Source organism: Electrophorus electricus, chromosome 1 (genome assembly GCF_041902795.1).
Source record: "Electrophorus electricus isolate QZ-2024a chromosome 1, ASM4190279v1, whole genome shotgun sequence".
NCBI classification, from domain to species: domain Eukaryota; kingdom Metazoa; phylum Chordata; class Actinopteri; order Gymnotiformes; family Gymnotidae; genus Electrophorus; species Electrophorus electricus.
This window is the reverse complement of record NC_137497.1, coordinates 32,035,764-32,054,358: the sequence shown is the minus strand read 5'-3', so window position 1 is coordinate 32,054,358 and position 18,595 is coordinate 32,035,764. Positions and strand designations below refer to the sequence as shown.

The 18,595-nt window shown below is 47.9% G+C and overlaps 2 protein-coding genes across 3 annotated transcripts in view; both read left to right on the top strand.

Moving 5' to 3' along the window:
• si:dkey-12j5.1 (uncharacterized) overlaps positions 1-2,905 on the top strand; it is a 70,217-nt gene extending 67,312 nt beyond the window's left edge. The window contains exon 10 of one of the 2 annotated variants that reach the window (XM_081715234.1): positions 2,468-2,905. In XM_081715234.1, coding sequence (XP_081571360.1) covers positions 2,468-2,668 — 201 coding nt within the window. In that variant the 3' untranslated portion in view covers positions 2,669-2,905. The remainder of the gene's footprint in view (positions 1-2,467) is intronic. The other variant, XM_035526393.2, reaches the window with a different exon arrangement.
• A 207-nt stretch (positions 2,906-3,112) lies between these two features.
• Positions 3,113-18,135, top strand: LOC113577897 (GTPase IMAP family member 8). Its single transcript, XM_027010808.3, is given in 5 exon segments — positions 3,113-8,502; positions 9,284-9,976; positions 10,114-10,806; positions 10,931-11,488; positions 11,491-18,135. Coding segments are annotated over 5 exon segments (2,091 nt in total). The 5' UTR covers positions 3,113-8,411; the 3' UTR covers positions 11,547-18,135.
• Positions 18,136-18,595: the final 460 nt, after the last annotated feature.

Here is an 18,595-nt window from a genome sequence, read left to right as displayed (position 1 = left end):
TTGGTGTGGTGAACTTGTGTGATTTATGTAAGATATATATATATATATATATATATATATATATATATATATATATATATATATATATATATTGACTGGTTATTAATTTAACACCAAATAAATAATAAACTAAACTAATTATTTAAGAGCCATTTAGCTTGCAGAGTCCTGCTCCTGTGTGTGTAGCCGTGCTATTAACCTTAATTCCTTGGTCACGCAGAGCGAGGATATAATTGTAAGTGTATTATTTTGATGTGTAAAAGAATACCACTGTTTTCAACTTCCCTTGAGTATGGTTTTATGTGTGGGCTGGCTCTGTGTGTGTGTCATTTTTGTGTGTGTCTGGTTTTGTTCATGTGTGGGGGGTTTGTGTGTGTTTGAGCGCATGTGCTCATGTCTGGGCGTGTGTGTATGTGTGAAGGTCAGGTCTTTAGCCTGAGTTGGACTCTTAGACTCTCTGGCGTTTTTCTCGTCGGTCCGTAAATGAGCTCCCTGGTGGCCCAGTAAAGCCCGTCACTGCTCACCGTTGCTTAGCAACTGTCCCCACTGCGCCGAGGTCTGTATCGCCTGCCCACCATGCTGCGCTTGCGCGCGTGTGAGCGTCCATGACCTGGTTACTATGAACAGTAGAGGAGGCTTTCAGAACCTAGCCGGTCCTTAATCTAACCGATCGGAGCCGTGGTGAGAGACAGCCAGAGTCAGGTTCGGATTCCCGCCAATCCCCTGCTGGGCCGAGAAGCCCTTCTCATTCACCAGTCAAGTGTACTCGCGTACGTTTTGACCTTAAAAAGCTAAATGGTATTAACTCCATCAGCCCAACTCCCCATCAACCAGGCAGCTGCGCCCTCTTAGCATAAAGTCACACTTAGTCTTTAATGGCATTTTTATGGATCTTTTATGTCTGCTTGATAACTTATTCAGTGCAGCCTGCTGACTGTGTGACAGGGCTCCTTACTGAATGCAAACCTTTAGCGGTTTTGTACTTCTGTTTGTTTTATTTTTTCGGTGTAATTATGTCGGGAATTGTTATTTGAACGCGATTAAGAAACTGGGTCTTCCTAGCTCAAAGAGAAATTGAACTTTTTTTAATATACACTAACGAGCGGGAGTGTAAGGTGATAAATTGTATTGTAGTCTCTGTGAGAATTGCTTTTTTTATCACACACTTTTGGAGTGTATTTTACAGTGATAAGAAGAGACACTGGGGGAAATGAATTCTCTCTCTCTCACACACACACACACACACACACACACACACACACACACACACACACACACACACCCCTCGGCAAGGCCTCAGTCACTAGCTGTGCGCTCTCCAACCGATGCGGAATCCGACTCATTTGTGCGTGGAAAAGTAGCTGCTAATTTGTAGAATTTGCCAACTCCTCTGCTCAACTGGCAACGTGCAGAGAGGGGGAGAGACAGAGAGGAGGAGAGGAAGAGAGGAGGAGAGGAAGAGAGGAGGAGAGGAAGAGAGGAGGAGAGACAGAGAGGTGGAGAGACAGAGAGGTGGAGAGGAAGAGAGGAGGAGAGACAGGTGGAGAGGAGGAGAGGAAGAGAGGTGGAGAGACAGGTGGAGAGGAGGAGAGGGGGAGGAAGAGAGGTGGAGAGACAGGTGGAGAGGAGGAGAGGGGGAGGAAGAGAGGTGGAGAGACAGAGAGGAGGAGAGGAAGAGAGGTGGGGAGGAAGAGAGGAGGAGAGGTGGAGAGACGAAGAGGTGAAGAGGAAGAGAGGAGGAGAGGAAGAGATGTGGAGAGAGGTGGAGAGGAGGGGAGGAAGAGAGGAGGAGAGGAAGAGAGGTGGAGAGACAGAGGTGGAGAGGAGGAGAGGAAGAGAGGTAGAGAGGTGGAGAGGAAGAGAGGGAGAGGAAGAGGTGGAGAGGAAGAGAGGGGGAGAGGAAGAGAGGAGGAGAGGTGGAGAGGAAGAGAGGAGGAGAGGGGGAGAGACAGAGGTGGAGAGGAGGAGAGGGGGATAGGAAGAGGTGGAGAGGAAGAGAGGGGGAGAGGAAGAGGTGGAGAGACAGGTGGAGAGGAAGAGAGGGGGGGAGGAAGAGAGGAGGAGAGGTGGAGAGGAAGAGGTGGAGAGGAAGAGAGGTGGAGAGGATGAGATGTGGAGAGACAGGTGGAGAGGAGGAGAGGAAGAGAGGTGGAGAGACAGAGAGGTGGAGAGGAAGAGAGGGGGAGAGGAAGAGAGGTGGAGAGACAGAGCTGGAGAGACAGAGAGGTGGAGGAGGGGGTTGGGGACACAGGTAGGGAGGACAGAGTGAGAGAAATGATGTTAATAAAAATAAGAGAGGAGCCGGAGTGGCAGCGTGGGTCAGCCGCAGGGCGAGCAGCTGAGTTTGTGACGTGACGGGCTCTTCCCACCCTTAATTCACAGCATATTTGCACACACAGGCACGTTAACCCATTTCTTAACCGTGTGTGTGTGTGTGTGTGTGTGTGTGTGTGTGTGCTTGGTACAGCTGTATGTGAAGCTCTGCTGTGAGGACCCTCCCCTGTTGGAGCACACAGAACAGCTGCTGGGAGAACTCGGGGGCGAGGAGACCGTTGCCGGCGAGGACGACGGCGGCGGCGTGGGAGGCGGACCCTCTCTGGACGACATCGCTGACGACTTTGTTCAGAGCAGCGACGATGACGAGGAGGAAGACGCCATGGAACACTGAACGCTGCCCAGCCCCGACCTGCTCACTTTCTGCTCCTTGACCCCCTGCTTGTCCAGCCTGACAGGTGGACGACAGGGACTCACTGGGCTTTGGGACCAAGCCCATAATGACCCCATGTCCCAAACGTTATTACCCGAGGACAGACAGCAATGCACCAGTGACATCATCCACCACAGCCCTCTCTCTCTCCCTCCCTCTCTCTCTCCCTCCCTCTCTCTCCCTCTCTCTCTCCCTCCCTCTCTCTCTCTCTCTCTCTCTCTCTCTCTCTCTCCCTCCCTCCCTCCCTCTCTCTCTCCCTCTCTCTCTCTCTCTCCCTCCCTCTCGCTCTCTCTCTCCCTCCCTCCCTCTCCCTCTCTCTCCCTCTCTCTCTCTCTCTCTCTCTCTCCCTCTCTCGCTCTCTCTCTCTCTCCCTCTCTCTCTCTCTCTCTCCCTCCCTCTCCCTCTCTCTCTCTCTCTCTCTCTCTCTCTCCCTCCCTCTCCCTCTCTCTCCCTCTCTCTCTCTCTCTCTCCCTCTCTCTCTCCCTCTCCCTCTCCCTCTCTCTCTCTCTCCCTCTCTCTCCCTCTCTCTCTCCCTCTCCCTCTCTCTCCCTCTCTCTCTCTCTCTCCCTCTCCCTCTCTCTCTCCCTCTCTCTCTCTCTCTCCCTCTCTCTCTCTCTCTAAGTGTTTGTACCAGTAGCCACTTTCTTAATGAGTTTGTTCTGTGGGCCACAGTAAGTGCCTTTTCAGTGTCTGCGGCGGGAAACCGTAGCATACCCGTCCCTCCAGCGACACGGCGATGAGATCTCACGGCGGTCTGTTGCCGGAGGAACTCGTGTTTGTACGACACAGCCTTTCAGTTATGTCGCCCGACGACAACGCCCCCCGAATATCTTATCATCATAATATAAATAATATGATTGTTATGGGCTGTAGGCAATAAGAAGCAAATGACATTAGGGATTAAAAATGGCCTTTAAGTCAAATGCCACCCGTATGTTGTTCTTTTATGCAGAGTGCTCAGAGTTAATAACGAAAACAACTTCATATGCTAATAACGTCTGCCACGCTAATGTCTGCTGCTGAGTCTTTGTTCTTGACGAGTCTCGGATAGAGCGCTGGGAACAATGCAGTGTTAGACAGATCACCGTGCACACGCTGTGCAGACCCGCGGTCCCAATTCCCAGTGCTGGGATCCACGGGCTTCTGCGTCTTATGTCTTAATACGCCAGCGCGCTGGCAAAGTTCTCTGAGCCTCCGCAGGGGAATGAAGAACCGCCCAGGGCAGTGATGTTCAGGCACTAGTCACAAGGAGAGAGACATTTAGTGGCTGTAATGAAGAACCCGTAACACTACATCTAAACCTCCACACCAACCACACACCACGGGTGGCCCGGGGCTTCGCGCCCCCACGCTCTAGGGGTCACATCACCAAGGCTTGGCCCTCCGTCTCGGAGCGCCACTCACTCTAAAGTGCACCCTTCTTTCCCCTCGATTCTCACGCTCAGCTCTGCCTGACCGCGCGGAGCTGAAACAAGCACAGAAAGATAACAGGGGGAGACTGTCGGGAGGCTCTAGGGCTCAGCAAGCAGAGAGGTCCTGCAGGAAGTCAATTACAGTGGTATTATCATTCTTCCTCCCCAGGCTGGGCTCTCAGGAGCTGACGCCTCCTTTGGCCTTAACGCAGTTATCACACCCCCCAACCCCCCCTCGGATCACGGTGGCTGCCGGGGCCCGGACAGCGTGATGCATGCGCCGTCCACGGCCCACACAGCCTGTCCGTGCCTGGGGCTATGGGGCTACGGGCCTTAAAGGGCCAGGGCAGTTCACAGCGGTGGGGGGCATCTGCGGTCACCTCCGTCGCGTGAAAAAAAAAGCCAAAATCAAAACAGGCCGCGCGGGTGCGAAAGAGCGGGAGAGAGCGTGTTTTTGATGAGCAATTCAATCGACTTATCAAGGTCATGTCTTGGGGGTGGCGCACTCTCCTAACTCAGCGGAGTAGAAAAACCTTCCCGTAAGACTAATGAGCAGGCCTCGCTCCCTGCTCACACCCAATCAAATGACCTTTTAGTGCGTTTCCAGGGCGATGAGGTCAGGATGGGGGGTGTGGTACAGGGGCTAAATAAAGCAGAGGAGAGGCGGGCAGCTGGGAATAACAGTGGAGCTGACCGCGGGCGGCTGGATGACGCTGCTGAGAAATAGACGTCCGTGTCACCCTGTGTCAGGGGGACCACTTCCTGTTTGAGTCTTCGAGACAGACAATTAGGGGGACCGCGTTAATGACCCTGAGAACACGGTCGATCTTGCTGTTATTTGGCTTATTTTCAAACCTAAGTGGCAGTGTATGAAACTACACTGAAAGGCCACTTTATTAGAGACACGTGCCCTTTCACCATCAGAGCTTCCCTGTGTGGGAACTGGACACGTGACCGCAAAGTGCAGCATAAAGTCAGGTGAGCGAGTTTCCCGTGGGTCAGTTTCAGCGTGGGTCCACGTTAAGGGAAAATCGAGCAATCTGAGCATCTATGAATGAGGGATGGTCATCGGTGCTGGACTAGCTGAGGCCAGAGTTTCAGAAACTGCCAAGTGGCATAGCCATCTAAGGGAAACAGAAAGGCAAGTTTCTAGTGGGTAAAAGCGCAAAAATTGGAAAACATCACAAGGTCAGATGATTTCTGTTCCATCATGCTGAAGGGAGGGGTCAGAATTTGGCGCAAGCAGCATATATTGACGAGTGGTGGAGTACCGTTGTGAAAAAACGTCCTCTGATACCTGTGGACGGACGTTTGGACAGTAGGGCTCACCCAATTTTAGCCATCCATGGTAGCTGTTTATCCTACGGCAGAAGGACACCAAGGTACAACTACAGTTGTATAGCACTGGTTCCAGGAACATGGCCTGGCCATCACACAGGCCCAGACCCCTGCAGCTCGACTTCAACACCTCGTGGAATCTACGCCACAATAAACTGCTGTGGTTGTGAAGTCTAAAGGAGTTCCAACACGCTGCTAGACGGGATTTAATAACCAAGCGTCTGATAACGTGGCCATACAGCGTACAGAAATAAAGCATTTAACATCACATCGACTGCACAAGGAATAAACACCGGTCGACCCAAACGTAGCAGTGACGCGAATGCCGAGCGCAAGTTCGGCCGAGTTGTGTTTGACGTCCTCGCCGTCAGCTGAGCTAGGGCAGGGTCCTGAGAGGTGGGCCGCATGCCGCATATATAAACACAACGCAGCGGCTATTGTGGACCAGTTCGCTGCTTTGAAATGACAGACACAAATAACCACCACTGACCAACAGTGCACCGTTTTCCACGACCGCTGAACAGCCTCTACGAGATTTAATTAGCGCAGCGTCCCGTCCATGGCGGTGATGGTGCCTCGTGTTTTGCTCTTGGATGGCACAATAGGAGGAACGAGAAAGACAGTGTTTGCGATGATGTGGGAGGGATGTCTAATTATACAGTCTAACCTTTCTGGTCCCCAGCACGGTTCGCCCAAACTGGCAGTTGATGCAGCTTTGTTTCATTAGACACAGAGAGATATAATGGCTCTTTTGTTTTTAACGTTTTTTTGCGATTCTCCCATGACCGTTGTGACGTACGGCCATGGGTTTCAGGAGACTGGGGAGGCGGCGGGCCTGGCGTTTGATTTCCAGCCCACTAATGTAATTAACAGTCAAGGCTTTGGTGTTGGAATGGAATCCAGCTCTAATCTGATCTTCCGCAGAGGATTTTGCCAGAGCTACAACTGGCAGACAACCAAGCGGCGTCAGCGACGCTCAGTTAATGAGGGGGGCCGGGCGAGGTTCTGCGCGAGAGCCGTTTTTGACTCCGGGAGCCAACTGTTGTTTGCAGGAGCCTGGTCAGCTTCTCTCCGAGTGGAACAGCGCGTCTAAAAATGACCGTTCTCACTTTCTGCTGGCCCGACGACGAAGTCATCGCAGCGCAGTGTAAATATCCACCCCCCCATCTCCTTGGAGAAGGGGGAAACAAACGTCAACCAGAAACTGCCCCCACCAAAATGGTGGAGGGACATTTTCCACCAACTGGAGGAGTCCGGTTTACTGTAAACAGATGGTGCTTGGTTGCGTACTATTAAAAGCCCCAAATGCCCTTGTCTTGTGCTGTTAGACCAGCTGTAAGTCTTGGCACCCACAGGGTCAGCCGAGCCCCGTAAACAGCAACAGTAACATGTGTGACCGCTGTGACTAAAGGCTTAATGTGTTCCAGCAGAGCAGAACCTCCCAATTATCTGATATGGCGTCTGTGTAAACAGAGTGAGCTGGTGATAGAGGATCTCTGAGCGATAAGAGCTGATGCTAATCACCCCCTTGTGTTCTTAACCTTCACTTTTTATGTTTTACACGTGACAGTACGGCACTGGGAGATTTGGGTAACTCGCAGATAGTGCCACAAGACTGGAAAACCACTAGCAGTCCGGTCACAACAAACACAAACCTCAGGGGAAAGAAAAGTAATGGATGAAAAAGAACACTGAACCTCATAAACTGCTCATAAAGTTCCACATAAAGTTAAACATAAAAGTTTTTTCTCAAATTTCTGCCTATGATCTTCCTTTGAGATACTTTGCCACGTCCACGTATGCTCGGTGTTGAGGTTCCTGATTTCAGGCTTTGCACCAACACAGAGATTGTTTTATTGGATATAGACTGGTAGCTGTACTTGTGGGTAAATATAAGTCCTAAACTTTTGTACCAAAAGAAGAAAAAGAAATGCCATTGGAGGAAGACCAGTTCAGTGGTGAGGGGGTGATGGAAGCCAACAGGAACCGATTCAGATTCAGTTTGCTTTTATTTGTATAGCATTTATTTATTTTACAATGTGTGTTGTCACAAATCGGTAGACTGCACAGTAAGCACCATAACATTTCTCACTGAAATTCTGACACTAAGGAACTGACTGCAATCTCCCGATTAGAGCCAGTCGGGTTTGGCTAGAGGCTCCGTGCTGGTCTCAGTGGTCTGAAGGGTGTGATCCTCTGACGCCAGTGATTACTGTCATTACTTTCAACTTCAAATTCAGTTGCTGTAACTAGCATAAAGGTGGTCATTTATCCTTTTCACACTTTTTGCATTTACATTATATATACATTTATGGCATTTAATGTTTGCTTTATCCAAAGCAACTTACAATTATGACTAAGTACAACTTGAGCAATTGGGGGTTAAGGGTTTTGCTCAGGGGCCCAAAAGTGTCAACCTGGCGGTGGTGTGACTTTAACTGGCAACTTTCTGATTACTAGTAAAGCACACTAACCACTCAACTACCAATGCCCTGCATTTTAATTAAATGCAGAACAACGCACAAAGTTTAAAAACACTGTTTCTTGTGAACTGAAAACTAGATGTGTTCAAGTCATTTGGGGACTTTCATTAAAGCAAAAAGCACAACCAAACAAGCAAGCACCAAGGGCTCCGAACACTAACTTTGTTTACCACGATGGCTGACGAACTTGCAGCAGATTTAAATGTGGCTTTGACCCACTCTGACCTTGGTGAGGGTTAACCAGCATGCACGTCACCCGCATCCAATGCAACCGGTTCGCTCAGACAGCTCGTGGGCTGAACACTAAACACTTCCCATCTTTATGTGCCATACACTGCCAGGCACGAAGGTAGAACCTCCTTTCCTGACTCTTGGGTTCACTGGCATTACGTGAAAAGCGCGAGAAAATTGTTTACGCGTAACTACGCAGCTGGTCTGTATGGACCAGAATGCCCAGGTTAGGTGTATGAGATGAACGTAGAGTGTTTGGGACTGAGCACTTACCAAAGATATCACAATGACACCGGCACCATGGCTTCGTGCGGTTCAAGTTCTCAGTTTGGTAAGTCCCAAGAATCTAGCAGGATGGTGTGGGTGTGTGGATGGGTGTGTGTGGGTGTGGGTGGGTGGGTGGGTGTGTGTGTGAGTGAATATATACAGTACTGCGCAAAAGTCTTAGGCCACCATTGGATTTATAGTTTTAGCAATGACCTAATGCTAAAATAACTGTAATAATTGAAATAATTATTTCTCAAACTCTTTATTAGAATAGAACCAGAAAATGTAGGATATTTGTATGCAGTATTAAAAAACAGAAAACAATCAGAAAAAAATAGCTTCTATAGGCTAGTATTTCGTATTTACTGCAATAGCAGGAACCTGGCTCTCTTAAACCTAAATGGAACAGAGCCTGAATGGAATGGTAGCAGATAATGACTTCAGGACAGTCTCCCCTAAAGAGGGCAAGATGTGCTTAGTGCAAGGGAGGTCACACCAAATGCCGACCTTGGTCTGTAGAAGCTATTTTGTTCTGAAAGTTCTTTTTGCTTTGTGTGCACATTTCCTGTATTTTCTGTTTGTACAGACTGAGAAATAATTATATAGTTATTATACCATTGCTAAAACAACAACTCTAATTGTGGCCTAAGACTGCTCTCTCTCTCTCTAGAAAGTTATTCAGTAGTTGTAACAGTTACTCAGGCTGTAACATCTGTCTGATAAATGTATACAGAAGGGAGAAAATATGTGGTTAAGTGCTTGATTTACAGAAGCGCTTGACTGTAACCAGTTCCTCCTGACCCGACAGTCGCTAATTGACTTGATGTGAACGTCTGTTCTGGCAGGCGTGCAGTTTATCTCTGAATTCAGGATCGTACTGGTGGGAAACCGAGGAGCTGGAAAAACATGTCTGGCAAATATGATTCTACACAGACAGCCCACGGCCCCAAGGAGAACGGCCCGGTGCGTGAAGATCCGCGGAGTGGCGGCCGGGCGGCTGGTCACCGTGGTGGACACGCCGGGCTGGTGGAAGAACTTTCCCATTAGTGAGACCCCCGAGGTCCTAAAACAGGAGCTGGCGCTGAGCGTGACCCACTGCGCTCCCGGGCCGCACGCCGTCCTCCTGGTCGTCCGCCTGGATGCTGATTACAAGGACAGGGCCAGAAGAGCAGCACAGGAGCACCTGGAGCTCCTCGGCGAGGGCGTCTGGCGCCACGCGATGGTGGTGTTCACCTACGGCGACGGGCTGCAGGATCAGGCGGTGGAGCGCCGCCTCGGAGGGGAAGGAGAGGCCCTCCTGCAGGGGCTGGTGGACAGATGTGGGAGCAGGTACCACGTCATCAACGTTGACCGCTACAGCGCGCCGGGCGTCACGAGCCTGCTGGAGGCCATCGAGGAGATGGTGTGGAGGAATGGCGGCCTACCCTACGAAGCGGCCCCGGAGCCCCTGCGCCAGGTCACAGAGGATAGGAGGGCAGCAGAGGCGAGGGCAACCAAGAGGAGGATGACGGTACAGGAACGAAGAGTGAGCCGTGAAGGTGAGGTTTCACAAGCGTGAACGTTTACAGCGCGGCTCAGCAGGGTTTGCTACTGTGATATAACGAGGATTCATTTGGCATTTTAGTTGCTGTTTTTTGTTTGTTTGTTTGTTTGTTTGTTTGTTTTCGTTCACTAGGTCATAACTGCACCCTGCCTAGTGTATCGATGGTCCTGTTAGGCTATCGGAGAGCTGGAAAGACTTCAGTTCGGAACACCATTTTTGGAAGAGGGAACTCTGGCTGCAGGAGAACATCCCAGTGTGTGAAGACCCAGGGAGAGGTAGCGGGGAAGCTGGTCACCGTGGTGGACACACCGGGCTGGTGGAAAGCTCTTCCAGCGCGAGACACCCCGGAACTGGACAAGCGAGAAATGTTCTCCGGCGTGGCGCTGTGTTCTCTGGGAGCGCATGCTTTGCTCCTGGCCATCCGTGCAGATATGACGTTTACCGCGGACGACAGGAAATCGGTGGAGGAGCACATGGAGCTTCTCGGCAAGCGAGTCTGGAACCACACTGTTCTCCTGTTCACGCACGCTGATCTGCTCGGCGACACGGCCATCGAGCAGTACATCGAAAGCGAGGGGGGGGACCTGAAGCTGCTTGTGGCGAAATGTCAGAACAGGTATCACGCACTCGACAATGCGAATTTGGCCAATACCAGTCAGGTCACCCAGCTCCTCCAGAAGGTAGAGGAGACAGCGTCTGAAAGCGGGGGCCGCCGTTATGAAGTGGACCAGAGGGTTTACAAGGAATGGAGGCAGAAATGGAGAGCGGTGGGGAAAAAAGTGAAGAAGAAGATGAAGAATCGAGGGGTGATGAACTCGGCGAAAGGTAAACGAATTTGAAGTGAACTGTAGCAGTGACGTTGCGAATTTCACATTCTTAGTTTCCCACCTACTAACTCTTTGTACTGTCTGTGTATGCGAACGATGCCTGTGTGAATGTCTTTTACCAGGTGGCGGACAGCATCTCTCTGAGCTTAGTCTTGTTCTGCTGGGCTACGCTGAATCTGGAAAGACATCAACGGGAAACACCATCCTGGGAACGGCAGCGTTCGGATCCGGAAGGACCTCGCAGTGCGTCAGGAGGTGCGGAGTGGTCGCGGGAAGGCGACTCACCGTCGTGGACTCCCCCGGCTGGTGGAAGCGCAGTCCGTCCGAGCGCACCCCGCAAGACACCAAGAGGGAGATCGGGCGGAGCGTGACCTTGACCGCTCCCGGGCCTGTGGCCTTCCTGCTGGTCGTCCGACTGGACGGTTCCTTTCAGGAAGAAGAGAGACGGGCCGCGGAGGACCACCTGGGGCTCCTGGGGGGGGCAGCGTGGGAGCGGACCGTGGTCCTGTTCTCCTGCGGGGACTGGCTAGGAGACAGGCCCGTGGAGCTGCACGTGGAGAGCGAAGGCCAGGCCCTGCAGTGGTTGCAGGAGAAGTGCGGTGGAAGGTGTTGCGTCTTTAGCAACAGGAATCGCCACGGCACAGGCACACAGGTCGCCGAGCTGCTGGAGGAGGTCGAGGAGTTGTTAGGGAGAGACGGAGCGCTCGGTCCAACTGGGACTTGAAGGAGAATTCGTAGACGAGGTCGGGGGAAAGGCAAGGCAGTCAGGGAGGCACGCGAAAACAACAGGAAGTATCAAGTATGGATATACAGTCAGAACAACATTTAATTAAACCAGAGTTCCAGCAATACTTCAGCAAATTAGATTTCTCCCAATGACGTTTTTGCTGGATGTTTAATATGTATGAAATATAGATACTAAGTTATAATTGGAATCCTTCACACTAAATCTAATACGCCACTACCAACTCATTATAATATTACTGTAATGAGCAAATGTTACTTGCTGTTGAGTATCGTTATTCATGTGGATTTATTCTTCTTGCTCGCACATAAGCATTCAAATGGTTTCTGTTCAGTGGCATTAAAAAAGTCGCACGAAGAACACATATATTATCCGCATGCACATCACCTAAACGTCCGCAAGGCTTATAAAACGTTTTTAGAGCAAGTGGGGAATGGTGCTAAATAAAAAATGAAACATAGAAGAACAAACTAATCTGAAAGACAAACAGAAGATTTGAAACTTTAAAAAGAAAACTTATCTCACTTTTCTCAAGGATAGCATGACAGCTCTGTCAAATCAACGTTTGGCAAACAGCAAGTGAGACTGATAGACTCGTGTTTCTGGAGCGGAGCCAGACGTCTCCGCTCATGTGGTTTGATATGCTTATTATGGCGTCCAGAATAAAGCATTCCGTCTTCTCCGTTATGACGTCTCGTAAGGCCCTTCTCCGCTAGGAAAGGGACTGTGGAATGTGGAATGGAGAATATTAAATAGTTAAGAGAGGTTAAACCCAGCCTCTTTATTAGGGAAACCTGACCTTTGAAGGTTTTTAGAGGTCGTTTGAAGCAGCGTTGTCCTGTGATTGGGCCAGCACTACTACACTACCCAGGCGCAGGTTCTAGCAGTGAATTAGTGATTAGTGGGCTTGTAAATTTGCTGACTGCAGGATAACAGCTTTTCTTTTTTAAATGACTTTATTTACAACTTGTACACCAATTTCCTCACCCGTGCACGTCCTGATTCACTCCAGCTAACCCAGTGTGAACACTGCCGCGTTGTTACCATTCCTCCCACGTCTTAGTGGTCAGAGGTCTCATTATACCACATTACGGCCTGCAAGTTGAACGCTCGTTTAACACAATCAATAAAATTTGAATATAAATAAAATCGAATCATAATTATGTGCAGCAGATCGTTTTTTTCTCTTTTTTTTCCCTAAGAACCTAATTTCAAAGTAATGAGCACCATGTTGTACAAGAAAACGGAGATAGTGAGAGAGAGTTGAGGGGCAAAAGAAATTATCAAAGTATCTTGAAAATATTAAGCCCTTAGCCCCCGCCACGGCACCCACCTTCATGCGCAGTATTTTCAGAAATTAAACAAATGAATTATTCATATCCCATCTTTAGCGCAGCCAGCGTAGAGGCCGTATAACTAATAGGTTCTCCCAGAGGGGACGGAATCGCAGAAGGAGCGTTGAAACGAGAGACGACTTTGAGGGAGCAGGACATGTTCAATCCAGTAATCACGCTCATCTGCCTGGAGCCATCAGGAAATCAATGCCGGCACCGTGGGAGAACCACTTTGTGGCGCGTGCGTGTGTGTGTGTGTGTGTGTTGGAATTATAGCAGCACTTGAAGAGGCACTCATGGATAGGCTTGGGTAAATGATACCTTCACTTTTTCTGCACTGTCGTGTCACGCCTGACATCCATATCACGGCACTCGGTGCAGCGCATTCTCCCACTGCGACGCAGTAACTCCCCATTCCTCCTTTAGGGAACTCCTTACAGTCTTCCTCCTTAGTCTTCCTCGATACTCTGATTTCTCCTGTACCCCCATCTGCAGTCTGCCTTTATTCTGAATTGAATTGCCCGTTGGTTCCCTCCCTGAATGTAACAGTGCCAAGAATTCCCATCTTTCGGTGTAGGTCACAGTCCCCCTGCCTCCATTTTTTGTTTGTGTATTGTAAAGAGAGCTTAGTGCAACACATCTGACAAAGAGGACTTAATCATCTGTGGGAAAATTATTCGGCACGGATGTTACAGGCTGACAGCAGGAGCTGGTGGCTTCTCCGATGAGCTCCTTACGGTTATTGCTGCCCAGAACATAGTAGTTATGAGCTAGCTTCCATGCGAGAGTGTATTTCAGTCTGTAGTACCAGGCCAGAACTTGACTAATATGAACTCGCCTTGGTCGAGGAGCCGTCCGACAAGCGGACGCACTGGAAGCTGTTTTGTGCCAGTGAGCTGGTAGCGTTGTGTGATTCTCCTTGTGTCCTGGCACGCAGGGTCTGCTCTGGTAGCGTTGTAAAGAGCTAGGTGTGAAATCTTAATAAGGCTTAGTTAGGGCTGGGCCGTCTGACGGTTTCATGCCGTATATCGGTCTTGTAGACATGCATCTATTTTTCAAGCGAGTTGTGACATGCATGTCCTACTAATGTTTCCAAACTTCCCATACGATTTGTATGGTCAGTACTAATGTGAACGCACTCTGTGTTTACAACCCAGAAGAATGCCTATAAGATGGCAGTGCTGATTGGCATATTGTATTGTGTAAAACAACTCAATGTGAGCTAGCAGCACAGATGAGGGACCGTTGCCAAAACCGGTATTAGTGTGGTGACTGTGCGTTGGCAAATATGTCTCAAATATTTCGCTATGTTGTGTACAGTGTGGGATTTAAGACACTGGTTCATTCTTTAGATCCATGGTATGATCAGGCCAGTAGCAAATATTTTCCATTGCCACAATTCCTCATATGTATCGCTAATGACGGCAGAGGATTGTGAAATTTGGTGCTGTTTCCATTTTGTTACTACAATGTCTTTTAATTCAGTATTTGAAAAATGTGATACAGTTGTGTTCAAAATAATAGCAGTGTGTTTAAAAACATTAGTAAAGCTCAGAATCCTTATAATAGTTTTTATTTCCATGCATTGGGAACACTGCACATTATATTCTAAATCAAAACATGAAGAAAAATGTATCAATTTTTGAATTACTTTACAGAAAATGAAGAAAAATTAATATTTGGCTGTTCAAAATAAATAGCAGTGTCTGCATTTTTCTTCACAAACTCAAATATTTACTGTAGAAACTGAAAGATCTTTAGGATTTAGCATTGCTGTGAATCACTAAACTAATATTTAGTTGTATAACCACTGTTTTTGAGAACTGCTTCACATCTGTGTTGCATGGAGTCGACCGACTTCTGACACCTGTGAACAGCTGTTCCAGCCCAGGATAATTTGACAACATTCCTCTGCATTTATTGGTTTGCCTTAGAAACAGCATTTTTAATGTCCCCCTACAAGTTTTCTATCAGGTTAAGGTCCAGGGATTGGGCTGGCCACTCCATAACTTTAATTTTGTTGGTCTGGAACCAAGATGCTGCTCGTTTACTGGTGTGTTTGGGGTCGTCGTCTTGTTGAAACACCCATTTCAAGGGTATTTCCTCTTCAGCATAAGGCAACATGGCCTCTTCAAGTATTTTAATATATGCAAACTGATCCATGATCTCTGGTATGCGATAAATAGGCCCGACACCATAGTAAGAGAACCATCCCCATATCATGATGCCTGCACCACCATGCTTCACTGTCTTCAGAGTGTACTGTGGCTAGAATTCAGTGTTTGGGGTCGTCTGTGGCCCTTGGATCCAAAAAGAACAATGTTACTTTTGTCAGTCCACAAAATGTTTCTCCACTTCTCTGTAGGCCAGTCCATGTGCTCTTTGGCAAATTGTAACCTCTTCAGCACGTCTTTTTTTTTTTTTTTTTTAACAGGGGGACTTTGCGGGGGCTTCTTGTCACAGTACTCACAGGTAACTTCAAACCGTCTTTGATCACCCTGGATCTGATCATTGGCTGAGTCTTTGCCATTCTGGCTATTCTTCGATCCATTCGAATGGTAGTCTTCTGTTTTCTTCCACGTCTCTCTGGTTTTGCTTTCCATTTTAAAGCATTGGAGATCATTTTAGCCAAGCAGCCTATCATTTTCTGCACTTCTTTATACGTTTTCCCCTCTCCAATCAACAATTTAATCAATGTACGCTGTTCTTCTGAACAATGTCTGGAGCAACCCATTTTTTCACAGAATGAATGACCTCACTAATTGAACTCCGCACTGCAATTATTTTGAACACGCCCATTTCAATTAATTATTCAATTACACAAACTCAGTAGCATGCATATCATGAATGTTGTGTCTGGTGGTTTTCTATGACTCTATTACACCTACTGGTAAATTATTTGCCATGCAGTAATATAGTTTCTACCAAAAACACTGATTGATCTAGTTAGTCATGTTGGACTGGTATAATTTTGAACACAACTGTATAATGTTTCTGTTATTTGTCTTTAATTCAGTACGGTGTTTTAAATCAGGCAATAAATCTTTAGGCTGATTTCAATCTGGATATTCTCAACAGTGCATTTTAAAATTGGGAAGGATGGTTGCAGTTCAAATGGTGGACCGTGACTGAATGTTAAAAAGATCGTGATATGATTTTTGGGGGGAGATCGCCTACCCTTATCTTAGAAAGCAACTGTGTTAAAACAGACATTTACATAATTTCTTATTATTTCTGCAGTTGAAGAACACATTGTTCAATGAGCCAAGTAGTCTCTATTCTTGGTCAGGAATAAACCAACAACCAAGCAAATAAATAAATTAATTAACAAATGCCTTGATTAAAACATTGTACAACCCTATGCTGTTATCACATGTTAAAAATTGTCTGGCTGCTGATAGTTTCAGAGCAGCGTCTTGCACTGTGAGGTCATATGTAATGAACACATGGTGGTCTGTGATGATGTCCGATGCCTCGGTACACACATTTCCTCACCATGCCCTCCCCATCTTTGCTTGTTTTCTCTGCTTGTCTGCTTTGTGACCTTTGAACTTTACGATGAGGGAATGAAAGGAGATGACCTGAACAGGTTTCAAGGTGATTCCATGGATGCATTCCTTTATTTCTTTGTTTTCCCAGTATTTTTTTACACAGAATTCTGAAATTCAGTGAATTTAGTCTAGCGAATAACACGTCTAGAGATGAGTTCCGGGTTTTGTTCATCATCGAGCCTGTACAGATTATTCCTGTTAGTGACGTGGGACGCACTGTTGGCAGACAGCACGTTGGCCGTGGTGAGCGCATAACCCATATGCCTCGGTGGCCGGCTGGCACCTGTCCGCTCTCCATAATCCTCTCAGTGCTCGAACATCTGTCCGACCAGCCAACTCTACAGCGCCCGGCGCCAACGCTCTGAGGACCCAACGCTTGGGAAATCACTCGGGTAGAAGGGCTGCGCGGAGGGTTTAGGGAGGGCGTTGGGCCTCCTCTAATCGAGAAAGCTAATCCTGTAAGAGCTTCCCCCCCCCCTTTTTTTCTTTTTCAAAGAGACGCTCTTTGATGCCAGAAACGTCAGCTATGCTGCGGACGCTCGGCTCGGATCGAGTGCCGAGTGCTCCGGCCGCGGAGATCGCGAAGGCAGGAGGGCAGCAACAAAAGTATAAAATGACCGCGCTGCCGTTAGTTCTTTGAAGCCATCCCCAGTGAACCGCTCTTCTAAGCAATCTTTAGCCAGGGCTCCCAGGACGTGCCGTTCCTACAAGAATCGAGGCTGCTGTAGCTGGAACGCTCTTATCAGGGAGGTCTGACGCAAACATCGGGACAAAAAGGGTCTTAAAGAGCAAAGAAGCACAGCAGTTTAAGGAGGGTGCATGCGAGGATAACCTGATGTAAGGAGGGAGCGTGGCTCGGACCAGCACGACCGTTTGCTTCACCTCCATTCTGTGAGTTTCTGAAAAGTGTCGCATGTTTTGATTTTTTTTTTTTTTTTAAAGAAACAGTATGACGTCACAATTCCAAATTCGTACGCATTTGCTTGAGCCAGTTCGTACGAAACCTGACAACTGGTTAAGGTTAGAACCAGTGCCAGATATTCGTACGGAAGCCAGCAACACCTCCAGTGGTCGTACCACTTTAGTCAGAATTTGTAGTGAGATCACACTGCAGGAGAGTGAGCGCTCTACTCTAACGGCTGTCTTGTCTTGTCTCATGCCAACGTGTGGACATTCTGTGCTCAGGCCTCATCCTGGAACTGAGGTTGCGCTAACTCATCTATTTAGGCAACAAGAAGTATGCGGTAGCTCTGTGACACAAAGGAGCTCATGAGATTGTAGTAACCCGGGTCAGCCATTGTTTATTGTTTTTTTTGTTTTTTTTATTAACGGCTACTGATAGTAGTGCCTCCTATGCCTTAAGCTTCAAATGAACGTTGAAAACACCCACACTTACTTATGTTTCTCTTCATCTGTCCGGTTGTGTTGGAGTTAAGATGGGATTAGAATTATAGCCACACTCACAAGTGCATAAGTAAACCAACACAAGGATTATTTCTCTCTCACACACAGGCCAGACAGTAGGAAAAAGAAGAAGGAAGCTTCCTGTCAGAATAAGTGATGACATTCTGCAATGTTAGAGAATCCATACTTGTTTAACAATATAAACTGTGACGCTTCTGTTCAGTAGATATTTGGTGGAAGTGTATATTCTGGTCCAAGTTGAGACTTGACTACAATAAAGGCTTCTTCTCTTCTCTCTCTCGATGGCATGAAGTTTGTTTCCAGTAGGTGATATGTGGTTGTTCTTTGCCTGGCCAGACAATCTGGATCTACTATTTCCACATTTTTGAGTAAAGATGCAGGTGGGTTTTATCTGGACACATTATTCCCTTCATTCCCTGGACTGATTTTTTTTTTTCTCCTATGGGCAGTCTACATTGAATTAATCCAGAAATCCATCCCTACGTATTCACATCAAATACAATAGACTGGGAGTAGTTTTAAACCCAAGTTTAAATTCAGTCTTCGTAGGGCAATATATTCATCGATTTCCTCCTGTATTCGCAATATTCTCTTATACATTCTTGCTGTTGTCATATCAGCTGGAAGGTAAAGGGGTCATCAGGAAATCAGCAACTTCACAATTGAACCAGCCACTGCCGTACCCTATTTGAACGGCAGTTATGTTCAAGCTCATTAACTGTCTAATGTTGA